The sequence below is a fragment of the Narcine bancroftii genome, chromosome 4, assembly GCF_036971445.1.
Source record: "Narcine bancroftii isolate sNarBan1 chromosome 4, sNarBan1.hap1, whole genome shotgun sequence".
In the NCBI taxonomy this organism is placed as follows: domain Eukaryota; kingdom Metazoa; phylum Chordata; class Chondrichthyes; order Torpediniformes; family Narcinidae; genus Narcine; species Narcine bancroftii.
Window position 1 is genome coordinate 110,547,936 of NC_091472.1, and position 17,256 is coordinate 110,565,191.

The following is a 17,256-nucleotide window of genomic DNA, read 5'->3' on the forward strand; positions in this document are numbered from 1 at the left end:
AGAAAGAAAGTTCTAGTGAGCTCAGTAATCACAAAGGGACTGGTATTCCAAGAAAGACCTCCACTGCTGAGGACAAAAGAATTCTCATCATAATGAAAAAAAATTCCCCAAACTTGTGTCAGACAGATCAGAAACACTCTCTCGGAGGCAGGTGTGGACATGTGAATGACTATTTCCACAAAAGACACTGTGAACAAAGGCTACACTGCAAGATGCAAACCACTAGTTTGCCATAGAAAGGATGGCCAGATTACAGTTTGCCAAGAAGTATTAAAAGAGCATGCAGAATTCTAGAAAAAGGTCTTGTGGACAGATGAGACCAAGATTAATCTGTATCAGAGTGATGGCAGGAGCAAAGTGTGGAGGTGTAAAGGAACTGCCCAAGATCCAAATCTTACCATCTTTGCCATGGTTTGCATCTTGCCTCTGTATTTCTGTTCATGGTCTTCTGCAGACAGTAGTCATTGATATATGCACACCTGCCTCCTGAAGAGTGTTTCTGATCTGTTGGAGATACGTTGGTGGATTTTTCTTCATTATGATGAGAATTCTTCTATCATCAACAGCGGAAGGTCTTCCTTGGAATAGATTCAAAATTCCATCTATTGTTATGTAATAAAACTGTAATGTTACACGAAATTGCTTTTGTCTGCTGTAAGGCAGACAAATTCGCCATCGGCAGAAATTGCCTTTGCTTCTCTTTCTCTGACTGTAAGAGGTGCTTCAGGCAAATAGCAGTCCTTTGCAATTACTAAGCTCATCAGAACTCTCTTCTTAATGATGTTTCAAACAGTTGATTTTGGTAATCCTAATGTTTGGGTGATGTCTCTTACTGTTTGCTTCCTGTTTTTCAGTATCTTAATGGCTTCTTTGATTTTTATTGCCACAACTCTGGTCCTCATCTTGAAAAATGGTAACTACAGATTCTAAACGTGATCAAAAGCTTTGAAGCAAGCCTAGCACTTTTATACCTGCACCAATAAAACAATTAAACTTAACCCAGTACTCACAAACACCTGTCAAGCCAAATGTACCAAACATTATTGTGCCCTGAAATGTATAAAAAGTGCTGTAATTTCTACATGTTCAAACTAAAATGTATAGAAACAACCTTGAATAAGCTCTGGTATGTGCACTTTAAATTCATGTGAATTATTAATAACAAATTTAAAACTGGATCACAGGGGCAAATAAAGGAAACCAGTATCTTTGACTCAAATATTTTGGAGGACACTATATATAAAACAAATTAGATCAGCTTTCCTCATAATTAGAATGTCAGAAGTCAGTCTTAATTTTATTGTTTTTTATTTAAATACTCTAAACCTATTAAGTTTCCATAATTAATCTACCAAGAACGGACATAAGGTTGCAAAGTAAACCACCAGTGCAGCTTTCTAGCTAAAATAATTTTATTTTTAAAGCAGATCATTATTGATGCAATGGTTGGGTAGGACGGAAGAGTGGAAGAAAATAATAGATTACTTTTCGTTTTTATTTTGCTTTCTTTTTCTATCTAAATTTGAAATAAATTGTGCTTCATCTATCAAACTGAAATTCATTATTTTGAATTAATAATGTAGAAACCAGGGCTCATCTGATGTTTTGACATTTATGCTCCATGTGAGCCTCTTCCTGCCAGCTGTCACATTCTGTAAGCCTGTCTTCAGTTTGAGATAACCAAATGCAAATTGGGTGATGCTTTGGACTACGGCTATCCAGTCTAAAATAATATCACTGAGTTTAGATTTGCTTGTCATTTTAATTCTCCAACTCACTGTCCCTTTGAAATATTTCTCATCAGTCACCCTGTGTCCTAATAAAATTAACAGAAGGTTGTGGAACAGCATGAATGCCCAAAACATTGGTTGTATAACTTTACCTTCTATGAACGTGACAAGATCTGTGGAGTTCCTCATCAATTTTGTGTGGAGCAAAACCTTAGCTTTTGATACCATTTCAGATCACAATCACTGCCATTTTTTTCCTCAAAAAAATTAACTTGCTGGTGATTTTTTTTATTACCATTCTGTGTTATTTTACATTACATTAATTAATCTCTCCCTCCCTTTAACGCTCTTCCCTTTTGTTATTTCCATCCCTTCCTCTATATGTTTCAAATTGGTCACATTCTTCCAAACACAGTAAAACCCCGGTTATCCAGAATTCGAGGAACCAGCAGCCTCAAGCAACGAGGAAAAAAAAACGTAGAAAATAAATAGGTAAAAAGTACAGAATCTTAAATTTGGCATGCCTTGCTGTTAGTTTGCCCATCATGCAACACACAATCTCAAGCAACCAGAGAATTCACTTATCCGGCATCTACTAATCCCCATTGGTGCTGGATACCAGGGGTTTTACTGTAGTTTTAAATTCATCAACCGTAAATATTATCTTTGTTTCCTTCTACCTAGATTATGCTTAATTTGGTGAATATACTGACATCCAGAAGTATTTTTTCATTTGTCTTGATTATTTTTTCACACAAAGAAATTGAAACGTAGAACTGATGGTGTGGAAGATTCAAGATGATGAGGCATCAGTAGCATTGTTCTATCTCTGTCAAAACTAATTTGTAATTGTGAGCAGCTTGATATATGTTGCATCAATACATATTTTTTTGGAATTATTTAAATACAGTGTACAAGTTTGGAATTATTTAAAATTATTTAATATTCAGATAATATTGCATAGCCAACGACAATAAAATGCAGTACTCTGCAACCTTGATACTGCATGTCTCGATAGACTACATTTTGGTCTTTATCTTGGCTATTACCAATGAGGATGTGATTTTATTGCACTATGGAGGTCAAAATTTGTAGTGTGCAGGGTGTGCATATCTTATGTTGTTGGGTTCACTCACTTAATAGTTATAAATTATATTAGATTTAAAAAAGAGAAATTAATGGTGTGGGGTTGTGTCAAGTAATTCTGGTGAATCATGAGATTCCTGTGCGTGGGTGGGAGCTGTACCCAATGTCTATAGATTGTCACACAGTGAGAATCAGTGTATGAGAGTAAGTCATCATTTATTCAACTGTACTCCAGTGAGAGTCTGTGTAGAAGCTATTCCCCACCTCCTGCAGAATTGATGCGTGTCCATCTATATCCTGCTATGTATAGTTCTATGAGAGTTTCTGGCATAAAATTATACAAGGATCGTTGTAGAATGTTTCAGGATTTTCTGAAGGTTTCCTTTGGAAAAGTCAATAATGATGAAGAAGCAATAGATTTTGAAATGAGATGAATAATCCAACAATTGGGATTTCTTCTATAAATCATAAAAAAATGTCAATTGAACGAAAAGATTGGGAATGGGCGTCCATTCTAATTTTGTGTGTGTTATGTGTGTGTGTGTGTGTGCACACTTGAACGCATGTCTGTGTGGGCACTTGAGTAGGAGTGAAGATAGTGGAATGTTGAGCCACATTTGTAGAAATAGGCCTGGGACCTTACCCCACCTAATCACACTCAATGGTTATGTGACGCCATGTCATGTTTAAACTTAGAGAAGATTAGATTCTCAGTTTTCGATTTGAATATATTTTCAAACACTGTGGGGACCCTTTTTAAATTACTTTTATAATCTTTGATTTGTCATGAAGGTAGAAATGTTAACTAATGGCATAATTTATCACTGATAAGAACTCAATTTTTTTTTGGCCAAACATCTTTCTTGGTAGTGGCTTTAGATTTTATTTTTTTAAATAATATATTATTATAATATCAAAACAATATAATCTGTTTGATTATAATGTGGAATACCTTGGATGAAATGATATAATTTAAGTATAATGTATCTTTTTTGAATTTTAACATATGTTATGTACTCTGTATTTTTGGATGTGCAATTTCACTGTTTATAAAAATAATGAAAAAGTTACACGGACAACTTGCTGAAATAGTGTAACTGTATTTTTCGAATAAATGGCATGCAAAATCTTAGGAAAGTGTATGTAAATATGTCAGAAAGGCAGTAAACCTGAGGAATTTAGAATTCAATAAAGGATGGTCAAGAAATTATTAAAGGGAAAATAGAATATGAGAATAAATTAACAAAAAACCTAAAACAGTCTTAACAGCTTTTCTAAGTATGCAAGGGGGGGGGGGGGGACTGAATTCTGAAGAGGGAAGTTTTTAAATTTTTTTTAACTTTTAGACATAAAGCACAGTAATTGAGCCTGTGCCGCCCAATTACGCCCAATTAACTTACAAGCAATTGTGGGTCACTTAGAAATGATTATGGGAAACTTTGTGATGGGGAATAAGGAAATGGTAAAGGTTGCATTATTGTCACATAATACTACATTTAGAATGTAATATACATGAAATTCTTTAACTTTGTCTACCGTAAGGAAGACAGAGTCGCCACTTTGTCCAGCGCCCTTCACAGAAATGGGGCCCCAGCGAGGAACAAATTCACAACCCTTGGTTTCCAAGAACAGTACTCTAACCATGGAGCTAGCAGAGGAATTTAAGTAAACAACTGTGTCTGTCCTGACAGAAGACATCAGAAATTTGTAAAAGCCTCAAATAACCAATATATAATGCAAAAGAGGAAATAAAAGAAAAAAAGTATTAGTTAAGAAATAATATATCTGAAAAATTATAATTCCCAATGGAACGATGTGCTTTGTGAAAGATTTGAAAAGGATGGCTTTTGAGGGTGGTGCATAATCCAGTTATCATCATCTAGAATTCTGAAATAATCAGAGGGAAGTTTTTAAAATTTTTAAAAAACTTTTAGACATACAGCACAATAACAGGTCATTTTGGCCCAAGAGCCTGTGCCGCCCAATTAACTTACAACCTCTGATATGTTTCTAACAGTGGAAAGAATCCAGAGCCTTCGGAGGAAACCACACTGACATGAGGAGAATGTACAAACTCCTTACAGATAGTGCTAGATTTGAACCCAGTTCTGATTGCTGGTGCTCTAACAGCATTGCATTAACCAATACGCTAACTGTAGGAATTACCTCATTACTAAAGAAAGGAGGGAGAGAGAAAACAGGGAAATTAGAGCCTTGGTTAACATCAGTTGTGGGAAAAATGCTGGAATCAATAATAAAAGTGAGAAAGTAATAATATGATTGAGCAGGATCAACATCAGGTCAATGAAAGGAAATTTTGGTTTAACTTGCTTATTGTAATTCTTTGACAGGAAACGAGTGAGCAGGCTTTCAAAAAGGTCCCATGCAGGAGATTTGGGAATGAGATTAGAGCACATGGGACTTGGAGGTAATATCTCAGTATGGTTTTAAATTTCATCAACTGACTTTCAAAGAGTTCTTTTCAGATTGGTAAACTGTATCATATGGACATTGCCCCAACTATTCATAAGCCATTATAATTTGGGTGAGGAGACCAAATATAATAAAACGAAGCTTGCTGGTGACACAACACTAAGTGAGCAGTGAAAAGGATGCCAGTGGTCTTCAAAGGGGTAGAGATAAGCCAAATGGAGTACAATTTGGAAAAATATCAGGTTATCCACCTCAGTAGAAAAAACAAATACAAACTATTTTCTGAAATCATGAGACTGATGTTCAATGCAGCCTGGAAGTCCTCATGGACAAGTTACATAAAGCTAATGTGCAGGTGCCTGGGACAGTTACATAAAGCTAATGTGCAGGTGCCTGGGACAGTTAGAATTACAAATAGGGTGGTGGATTTTAATGCTGGAGGATTTAAATACAAATGTAATTGTACACCACCTTGTCAACAATTTTTCTTTGCCTTAAAAAAAGATTACAGTGGAGGGAGTGAAGTGAAGATTCACCATTCTGGTTTTGGAATGGTAAGTCTGGTGTATGAGGAAAGATTTTGTTGAGTCAGTCAATATTCTCTATTGTTTTTGCCTACAGAGGAGTTAATTAAGTTTTCCCCTGACAAAAAAAAAATTCAGTCCAATTTGAACATGTTGATCTTTTGCCTTCGAAATTCTGATGTATATTGTAAACCATAATTGTTGAGTTTGACTGTGTAAATTTTTGTTGCAGGGGTTGAACTTAATAAAGGAAGATGGTAAGCAATCAAGTTGTACTGGAGTCAAAGGCAGCCCCCAAAAACCTACTGAAAGAAATGCATAAACTCCGCATCTTATGCTACTTCTGTGATGTGACAGTGAAGATAGAGCATCAGGGCAACAAAGAAGAATTTGTTGCCCACAAAGCTGTGTTAGCTGCTGCCAGCAGTTACTTTAAAGAGCTATTTCTTAATGAGATGGTGAACACTAAGATTACTATTGTAACTTTGCAAGACATCTACACAGCAGACTTTGCCTCTTTTTTGGATTTTGTGTATACTGCAAAAGTGGAGGTTGAGGCTGAGAGAGTACAAAGAATACAGGAGATTGCAGAGAAGTTGAAGTGCAAGGAGCTTGCAGAAGCCTGCAGTCAGGTAAAAACACAGATACTTGAGACTGCTCTAATGGACTTGGGCAATTTGGCTGATTCTCATGGAGTAGAGGGACTTAAAGGTAACAAACAGCTGAGAGATTCTTTATCCATTCCTTCTCAAAATACATCACTGATACCTTCTACAGTGCACAATTGCAAAATCTCCACTGGCCAAGATATTTCAGATGATGAAACAGTTCATGAGACCGATTTAAATGCAGTGCCAGCAATAAACAGAACCAAAAGCTGGGACAAATCAGAAAAGGAAAAGGAAAAGAAAACAGGAAAACTGTTAAATGTAAGGGCCAAACGAGCTAGTGGAAGGCTGGCAGGCCGAAAAGTCTTTTTAGAAATTCCCAAAAAGAAATATACACGTAAACTCAGAGAGCAAGAGAAGGGTAATCAAGATTTGGAAGAAGAATCTGTAAAATTGACCTCTGTCGAAGACAATGAAATCGTTGAAGACCAAATCAAGAAGGAAACTGCTACAGAAGTTGCTGTTGAAGAGGTAGATGATGAAGAGATAATTGAGGGAGATGACGAAGAAGAGGAAGAAGCAGAAAGTGACGATAGTGATTTTGAAGTGGACGAGGATACCAGAAAAACCTCTGATGAGAACGAGAAGAAGAGAAGAGGTGGAAATTTCAAGTGCGATAAATGTGAGAAAGATTTTCAGTATGAGAAAAGCTATTTGAAACATATTGAACAGAATCATGGTATTACACCTGAAATCATTTACCGCTGTGAGACCTGCAACCAAACCTTTGCTAATCGCTGCAACTTAAAAAGCCACCAACGACATGTCCATGTTGAAGAACGTCGTTTCCCATGCTCACTCTGTGGTAAAAAGTTTAAAAGGAAAAAAGATGTGAAGCGGCATAACCTTCAGGTTCATGAAGGTGGTGGGGAGCGCCACTTGTGCTTGCAATGTGGTAAAGGACTAAGTTCTAAAACTGCCTTGAGGCTCCATGAAAGGACACACACTGGAGATAAACCTTATGAATGCACTGAATGCCATGCAAAATTTTCTCAACCGTCTGCCCTGAAGGTGCACTTGAGGTAGACATGTACTATATAATGACTTCTACTAGTTAAGTAATGTAATAATGTCATTATTTTTATCCAAAATTGTGTAGAGGTTGTTCCATCTATCGGGTCCTTATTATTGGAGCGCCACTTACAATTGTTGTTGGATTGTGTTCAATCAGAAAATTGTAATTCTATTTGTTGTATTTTGAAATTGAGGGAGGAATCCAGAACTAGAAATCGTAACCAAGATAATGGACACCAAGATTATAGACAGTATTTCAAACAGCAACTTGAGAAAATGGAGTTAATATTTCAGTGGGATGATTGTTTCCTGATGAGAGGTCATCATCCTGAAACATTAACTCTTCCCTTTCTCCCTCACTCACTCTCTCTATCTCAGATTCTATGTATATATATATATATATATATATCAGATTTCCAACATTTGCAGTTTTTGTCCTTGATCAGACAATTGATTTAAAGAGCTTTCCTTTTATTTTTTCACATTATTTAGAATTCCCACTTATGTCTCTCAGATTGAAAAATGTGTTTTGACAAAGAACAGTTTATTGAAGACAGCCTTGGAGATTTTTGAACACATGGACAGTTAATGATCTGGGGGATTGAGCAAAAATATTGATAAGTTATAAGATAAGCATTGATTTTACTCAGTGATAGAGCAGGCACAAGGGGCAGAATGGCCTAGTTGTTTCATTTGCTCAACCATTCTTGAAATATATGTGCACTTCAAGACGTTATGCAAGTATTCCAGTATTGCCAAAGCCAAGACATTGGATCTATAATATAGCATTTCTGTAGGGTAAAAAAAATTAAATTAGTAGAGCAGATGGTGGTTAAATTGTACAATAACAATAGTCAGATACAAGAGGAAAGATGGGAAATTAGAGATTGGATTAAAGATTTTTGGAAGTGGAGAAGTGAAAAATAAAACATTTTAATAGTGAATTTCACTGAACAACCAGTGTTATCTTCTTTTGCATTGGTATATTTAAATTTAACAGGCTCTTCTGCCCCACAAGCATGTGCTGCTCAAAGACACCAATTAACCCTAACCTCCCCCCCTCCAAATATTTTCAAGGATAGGAGGAAACCAGAGCACCTGGAGGAAACTCACACAGACACAGGGAGAACTTACAAACTCCTTACAGACTGCGCTGGATTCAAACGCAGGTTGTTGGCGCTGTCTTAATGTTTCACTAGCCGCTATGCTAACCATGCTGTCCATTTTTGGTTAATAAAATTAGGGAAGCCACTGACCAAAGATTAAAGTGTTTTAGCATTTGAATGATTTATAATCATTGACAAGAAAGTAATTACCTCTTCAGTCATTTCAACAGAAGAGTCTTAAGAAAGGGTTACCAAAATCTCAATCGTTGAAAAGCTTTAAAAAAAAACATTGCAAACCAAAACAAACTGCTGGAGGAAGTCAGTGAGTAAGGCGGCATCTGCGGAGGCTGAGGGATGGCATTTCGGGTCAAGACCCTGCATCAGGATTGAGAGTGCACAGATGCAGGGACTTGACCCAAAATGCCAATCAACTGTATCCCTCCTCAGGTGTGGCCTGATCCACTGAGTTTGTTTTTTTTTGCTCCAGATTACTGCATTTGAGGTTTCTTGTGACAGCAATTAATCATGACAAGTTATTTGAAGTCTGGAGTAGTAACCTCCTGACATTGGGCTTTGTGTCCAATCTAATTAAAGTCTGATATGTACAATGTTTGGAGTTGTATCTTTGAATATTGAGAATATTGATAGATCATTTAGTCAAAATTCATATCTCTCTCTTTTTGCATTCTTCAGGGTGCATACTGGTGAAAAGCCTTTTGCCTGTGATGAATGCAGTGCCAGGTTCACACAGAATCATATGTTGATATATCACAAGAGATCTCATACAGGTAATAATTATTTTTCTGGAGTTTGCTTCAGATGCAGTACTGCCTGAAATATGATGCAGATGAAGAATTGTGATGAAACCACATCTTCAACTTTCTTCCAAAATCTTCGAATTGGACTGAGTAATTAAAGTAGTTGGTGGCCATACAATAAAATAAACATAACATAACAATTACAGCACGGAAACAGGCCATTAGACCCTTCTAGTCCGCACCGAACCAAACACCCCTCTCTAGTCCCACCTCCCTGCACAATGCCCATAACCCTCCATCTTCTTCTCATCCATATACCTGTCCAACCTTTATGAAAACATGTTTGAAATAATAAAATTGAAGCAAGCGTAGGTAACAAGGAATGATGGACTGGGGGAAGCTTAGTTGGGACTAGGTACAATAATAGTTTGGCATAGACTAGAAGGGCTGAAGAACCTGTTTCTGTGCTGTTATGTTCTATGAAATCAAAAGGAACCCAGAAGGGTCCTTTTGATTTTTCTCATTTTTAACACACAACCATCTTTACTCAAAAATGTTTTCTCACAAATATTTACCATATTTGAAGGAATTGAAACCTTGGGTGTGATTCTGTTTGGCACTGAACAACTTGTCCATTATTCATTATTTATATGGGTGTGTTCATACTGAGTATCACAAGCTAATTTACTTCAAGTGCATTTTAGCTGGAGCTAAACTTGACATCTAATGACCACTCAGCTACAGTTCCTGCAAAAGTTATTGAATAGTGGAAAGGAACAAGATATAACACGAAAAGTAGCAGAAGTTGCCCATTAAGCTCCGTAAGTCCATTTTTGTTCAGAATTAACCTGTTCTTCATCAACGTTTCATTTTCCTGATTCTTCAGTTTCCAATAGTTTACTGACCTCAGTATTGAATCTTCTCAACAATACACCAACCACTAATGTAATTATCATTACTTTTGTTTCATATCCTCATCTGGTTGCTTGGATGAAATGAAATTACATCTTCTCTGATCTTGCATGCTGGAGCTATAACATGTGTTTAGTTTTGTATAGTTTTCAAAACAAACTGAAGATGTCTTTTTCAATGTTTGGAAGATTTTGAAAAAAACTCGAGAAAGTAGGGGTTAGGATAAACTCTGAGTAAGTAACAACATGAAATTAATTGGAGTTCTTCTTGATATTGTTTCGGAGATGTAACAAGGCATTTGGGAGTTACAAATATCCCAGTAAAAGTTTCTGAGTTCAAGTCAAGAGAATTTCTTATTGAATCATAGTCAAAGATCTTCTGAAAAATTAAGTTTGCCTGTTGATAATTGTTGGCACAGAGTTCAATTAAATTGGCTCTTGACAATATATTGCTAAAAGGGAAATAGTTGAGCATCCGGTATAGCAATCCAGGTCCTCCACAAAGCTAATGGCTAATTATTGAAGCTTGTTCCTTCGTATGATGGTCCCATTTAAAAGAGAATGAAAATTTAGCCATGCGATAAGGTTGAATTGAATAACGATAAATAAAGATCTTGTGCAATGTACTTCCATTTGAATGTTCTTGTGGCTGAAAGTTGAAGTTACAGGGGGAAACGTTTGAGGAATACACTAAAGTACTGAAGAACTCAGCAGGTCATGCAGCATCCATTGGAAGCAAAAGTTAACCAATGTTTTATTTAGTCCTGAGCCCTTCATCAGGAATCTGGAAAAACAGGTAGATGACTGAATGTGAAGCAGGGGGGAGAAGAGGGAGGAAGGGGAAGATGAAGGTGCACAGGCTAGCAGATTAGAGGTGGAAACATTTGGCAGGGTAGAAAAAGAAAGAAGCTGAGGGAGAGATAGGGGGAGAGGCCTAAGAAAGATACTTCTCTGATGGGAGAAGGGGAGCCGGAGGAAAGGAAACAGAGAAGGGAAAGAAAGAGACTAGTACAGGGGGATAACAGAATTGGAAAAGATATGGATGCTGTCAGGTTGGAGACAGCCAAGGCAGAATATAAGGTGTTCCTCCAATTTGTGAGTGGCTTTGATTTCGCAGTATATGAGGGCATGGATAGACCTGTTGGTGTGGCCGTGGTGTGTGGAATTAAAATGTTGGCCACTGAGAGGACCTTGGTGTTGCAGCAGACAAAGCAAAGGTGCTCAACAAAATGATCTCCTAATCTGTGTCCAATCTCCCCAATGTAGAGGAGAGAGCACCAGATGCAGTATATGATCCCGACAAAATAACAAGTGAAGTGTTGCTTCACTTGGAGGGACTGTTTCAGTCTAAAATGATGATGAGGGAGGAGTTGTGGGTGCAAGTGTAGAATTTCTTGTTTTCACAGGAATAAGTACCAAGGGGATGATTAGTGGGTAAGAGTAAGTGGACGAGTGAGTTGCAGAGGGCGTGATCTCTGCAGAAAACGGAGGTGGGACAGTAGCGCAGGATATTTTTGGTGGTGAATTACATTGTAGGTAGCAGAAATTGCAGAGAGTAATACGTTAGATGTAGAAGCTAGTGAGGTGGCAGGTTAGGACAACGGGAATCCTGTGTTTGTTACGTCTCAGGGAGGAGGAAGTAGAGATGAGGGTAAGGGTTGCGTTCATGGCGGTGGAGGAGAAGCAATGTTTCTGAAGAAGGAGAACAACTTCTACATGCATTTTGAGGCAAAAAGTAACATGGCAGTGAAGAAGACAACCTCTATCAAATAATCAGGTGCTGTGTCTTGCACTGGTCGATGTGAAGAGAGGGTAAGGCAAAGTTAACCCACAGAAAGCTGCTGGACCAGAAAACATTCCCCGCAGAGTGCTCAAGGGATGTGCGGCTCAGCTAGCATATGTTCTCACTGACATCTCCCTGAGAAGTGCCATGATTCTAACGTGCTTCAAAGCCGCCACCATTGTCCCCATCCCCAGAAGTTGACTTTGTCCTGCCTCAATGACTGCTGCCCTACTGCACTCATGTCCATCATCACGAAGTGCTTTGACAAGCTCGTTAAGGAGCACATCAAGCTCCTGCTGCCTCTGTCACTGGACCCTCTGCAGTTCGCATACAGATCCATCCACCCTACAGATGATGCCATCATTACTGCCCTCCATCTAGCCCTCACCCACCTGGAAAATAAGGACTCGTATGTTTGACTGCTGTTCATCAACTTCAGTTCAGCATTCAATACAATCATACCTCAGTACCTTATAAGGAAGTTGAGCCTACTGGGTCTAAATACCTTCCTCTGCAATTGGATACTTGACTTCCTTTTAGGGAGACCTCAAGCAATCCGGATCGGTGACAGCACTTCCAAGACCATCACACTGAGCACAGGGCTGTGTACTGTTAGGTCTGCTTTGTTCATGAATGAGTGAGACAAACACCAGGCTGAGTCGAAATCAGGGTTCTTTGTTCTTTATTACCGGATTGTAACACTTGCGACTAAACATGTTAGTCGGAGAATGCATTCTGCCGTTATCAGCAAAATGGTGATTTTTTTATACCCTTGGATACATGCTTAGAACATCATCATATCATTACTTGTCCAATGACTAAAACTGTTGCTATCCTTTCCCTGCTAGCTTCCTGCCTCTCAATCCATCAATGTCTCTCTTATCTTGTAAGTACAAGGATGCATTTACATCTTGTTACAGCCCTGTACATTCCCATCTCATGATGTTTTACCTAACAGGAGTACAAGGACACCTCCCCTTCTTGTTACTGCCCTGTACAGGGTAACTCCCTAGACATTCCCATCTCATGATGTTTTACCTTACAGTACCTAGTCCACTGTTGTTCACTCTGCTGTCCCATGACTGCGCTGCTAAACACAGCATCAAGTTTGCTGACAATACAACCGAGGTGGGCCTTATTAGTAAGAATGAGGAGTCAGCAGACAGAGATGAGGTGCAGTTGCTAAAGGACTGGTGCAGAGCCAACAACCTACATATGAATGACAATAAAGCAAAAGAGATGGTTGTCGACTTTAGGAGGGCCCTGGAGGACCATGCTGCATTGACTATTGATGGCTCGACAGTTGAAGTCATCAAGAGTATCGAGTTCCGGGCCATGGCCATGCGACAAGTCTGAGCAGACGTGTTTTGGCTGAGTTCTCCATGAAGAGTTTCAAAGTAATTTTTTGGAGTTTTTTTCTGCTACAAAAGCTTACTGATAATGATCATTAACAACGATGATGGGAAAAAATGAAAACAATAGTCGGAAAAAGCTCCGAGTTCGCTTGCGACATAGTCCAAAGGGAGCTGCCTCAACTTCAGGAACCTCTGCACAAGAATTACAGATAGTCCTAGCAAGGATGGAAGCCTTGGGAACAGTTTGCAAAAGTTGAAGGAGTGATAAAAGAATTAACAGACTCAATCAAAGACATGGGTGAATCAATTACTGATTTAATGGAACAAATGAATAATGCTGAGAGAGACTTGGAAAAGTACAATAAAAAACTGCATGACCAAGCAAAACAGTGGATGATGGACAAACAAATACTCCTTGATAAGATTGATCTTATGGAGAACTTTAGCAGACGAAATAATGTATGCATAATTGGTTTAGAAGAAGGTGTTGAAGGAAGGGATGTGGTTAAATTCTTTGAATCGTGAATTCCCGAGGTACTTCATGCCGGTGGACGTCTGGATTGAAAGAGCCTATCAAATCTTCGGACCTCGAAAAAAATGCATCCTCAACAGGTCCTTGTGAGGCTGTTGAGCTTCAGGAATTGGAACGTGATCTTAAGAGCAGCACTTGAATACGCTAAAATTAATAACACCCCACTGAAGTGGAATGGTCAGGAGGTCTTTTTTTTTCCAAGATTTCAGTCCATCGGTTGTAGAGAAAAGAAAAGAATTCTCCCTGAGTCTAGTTTCTTCCAGGTGCTTCAGTTTCCTCTCACCCTTCAAAAACATATAGGGCTTTTAGATTAATTGGGCAGCATGGGCTCGTGGATCAGGAGGGCCTTTTACCGTGTTGTATATCTAAAGTTAAAAATTAAATCAACAACCTCAATAATGGTCCATTTGTACACGCAATGTATGCATCAGCTTGGCTCAGATTCAATCTAGTGCACTGTACTTAAACACGAGTTATTTGCCTTTTTGAGGTGAGTAAAAAAGTATGTGACACTGGATAAATGTGTTCCATTATCCTATAGACCTAATTTGATATAAATATTATGTAATTCATTCAATCTGTTTAGGGATATTCAAGAGTTGCAAAAGATACTGCAGGAAAGTAATGTGTCCAAGAACATTAGGAAAGGAAGTCCTCCTTGTGCAAACAAGTTTTGATTTGAGCAAACTGTTTTCAAGAAATTATGGATTAGCTGCTTCACTTGTTTAAAGAAAACCACAGACTGTTGGAACTAGAAACATTGAAACTGCAAATGGCTAGTTGACCAGCATCCATCATTATCCTTGACTCTAATACACTGATACCAATAAAGTTGCTCTGAATTTCCAAAACATTGGGATATGATCTTTGCTGAATTAATTTTTGGAAACTGATTAATTCAAACTTGGGCATTATTATCTGGCCTTTAGAAATAATATAATATGGTGCATTGCAATGTGAATAAAAATCAGCTGAAATCATAATTTCACATATGCATCAAAATATCTGTTTATTATTAACTATTAATTTTTTTTAAGGTTTCATGCACAATTTATTTACTTATACTTTTTATTACTTTTTTTTTAAATTTTTCACACTATGAACCATACTGACCAAAATACACACAAACATTTCCCTCTTGAATATACACAGTGTCTTTTTCTCCCCTTTACTATTTAAAGTAATATTGAACATTGAATTGTGGTTCAGACTGGTAACAATTTAATGTAGAGATACTCTCCAATGTGTCATGCCATATTTCCCCCTATGGAGAACTTGCATCCAATTGATAAGAAGTGTTTAGCAGAGGACATTTTCTTTGGCCTTCCCAGTGATGCTTGCTTATCATTATCAAAGCCTGGAAACACATTTGAAAAAATTTGATTCCGTAATCAAATAAAAAAGAACCGACAACTAATTTAGTATGATTATGGTTTCTTAGAGTAACTAATTTAGTACAGTACAACTCCAGTTATCCAAAATCAGATTATCCAAAATCCTAATTTATCTGGAAAACAAATTAAATTTTGGATAAATGAGGATATCCAAAACAAATTAGAAATCCTCATTTATCCAAAATTATTTCAGAGCTGAACTGACGTCACAGGTTGGAAAAAAATTCACTTGAGATTAGAACAATTGTCCTTGTTTCAGTAACTCCCTCCCCTTTCTCTATTTCTTCTTTACCTTCCCCTATTGACTTTTCTCTCCCAACTCTCCCTCTCAAACTGTGTGCCACTCACCCAGCCGCAAGCTGTCAGAAGAATCACTTGTGGCGGCATCATCAAGGAGAGCGGCCTCCCAGAACAGCTGGGACGTCGGGCTCCTGGCAGCAGAGGGGACCTTTGGCACCCAGCAGCGCGGGGATGTCGGGCTTCCAGGCAAGAGTGGGGCTTCGATGGGGAAGTGTCAATGATTGGCAGTGGCCACCAATTTTTTGGTGAGAATTAAACATTATTTTAATGCTAAAAAGCCTTCCCTTGTTTGTTGTTGTTTAAACACTGTTACAAGTGATTTACTGTTGTTACTGGGCTGTTTAAAAAAAAATGACCAGTTCTCCAAAAAAAAACGTTTATCCAACACAGGCAAGGTCCCAACCATTTGGATAATCAAAAATGTACTGTACGTTGAAATGGGTGTTTTAAAATTGAAGTACACTTTTTATTCCTTTTTTAAAAATGCAGCATGACAATTTTCATGTCAATTTTAAGCCTGTTAGATCTTGTCATTATCTTGATATAACAAAAATTCAATTATATCTGGGTATGCAACAAAGACAGAAATACCTTTGTCCTCACCTACCACCCCACAAGCCACCACATATCCTCTGAAGTTTCAGCCACCTACCCCATAATCCCACCACCAGACACATCGTCTTCTCCCCTCCCCTCTGCAGCTTCCGCAGGGACAGGTCCCTCACTTACTCCCTTATCCTCTCCTATCTTCCTATGAATTGCCCCTTTGTTAACTACCCCTGTAACCACAGGAAGTGCTGCACTTCACCACCTTTCATGGCCCCAAAGAGCCCTTTCAAGTGAAGCAACACTTCAATTGTGAATCTGCAGGGCTGATCTACTGCTCTTCTATACATCAGAGAAAGTGGATTTGGACTGAGAGATTGTTTTGTTGAGCACCTTCACTCTGGCTGCTGTAACAGCATGGATGTCCCAGTGGGCATTTCAGTTCTGCACCCCGCTCCCATGCCATCATTTCTATCCAGGGCTTTGTGCACTGGCAAAACCAAGGCCAACCTTAAATAGCATTAACATTGACCTCTCTCTCTCCCTCTCCACCCCCACCTTTCACCACTCACCCTCCCCCTTTTCCTCCAGCTCACCATTCTCTCCATCATTCACAGCTATCACTTGCTAGCTTTTAGCAGTTCTGTCCTCCCATCTATATCCACCTATGACTTGTTGGCCAGAGCCTCTCCCCCCACTATTTTATTCAGGTGCCCTTGATGAGCTCAAAATGTTGCTTACATATCTTTGCTATCTGAAGAATGCTGCATGACCTGCTGAGTTTCTCCATTACTACCTAGTTTTTTAATTATGTGTTAAGCTTTGGCAACATAGTGCAACATTATTGATGATCATTATAGCTTGTGTGAACAGGTGGTATTTGTCAGTTGTTTATAAAAACTATTGTATTAAGAAGATGGAAATCTACTGTGTGCCAACCTAATAACCTGCTTTAACAACCTCTTTACTGCATAACCCTCCATTTTCTCAGTTCCATGTACCTATCTGATCGTCTCTTAAAAGATCTTATTGTTCCTGCCTCCACCAGCAGAGCATTCCATGCACCTATCTCTGTCAGGTTAGCCATCATCCTCTGTCACTCAAAGGAGAAAAGAC

General features: G+C 38.3%; 1 protein-coding gene across 6 annotated transcripts in view; it reads left to right on the top strand.

The window, feature by feature from the left end:
* gzf1 (GDNF-inducible zinc finger protein 1) overlaps window positions 1–17,256 on the top strand; it is a 33,011-nt gene that overhangs the window by 6,062 nt on the left and 9,693 nt on the right. For 4 of the 6 annotated variants that reach the window (XM_069932410.1, XM_069932411.1, XM_069932408.1 and 1 more), the window contains 4 exons: window positions 5,168–5,244; window positions 6,006–7,463; window positions 8,538–8,624; window positions 9,255–9,349. In XM_069932410.1, the coding sequence (XP_069788511.1) occupies window positions 6,028–7,463; window positions 8,538–8,624; window positions 9,255–9,349 (1,618 nt within the window). In that variant the 5' untranslated portion in view covers window positions 5,168–5,244; window positions 6,006–6,027. The remainder of the gene's footprint in view (window positions 1–5,167; window positions 5,245–6,005; window positions 7,464–8,537; window positions 8,625–9,254; window positions 9,350–17,256) is intronic. The other 2 variants (XM_069932414.1, XM_069932412.1) reach the window with 2 other exon arrangements.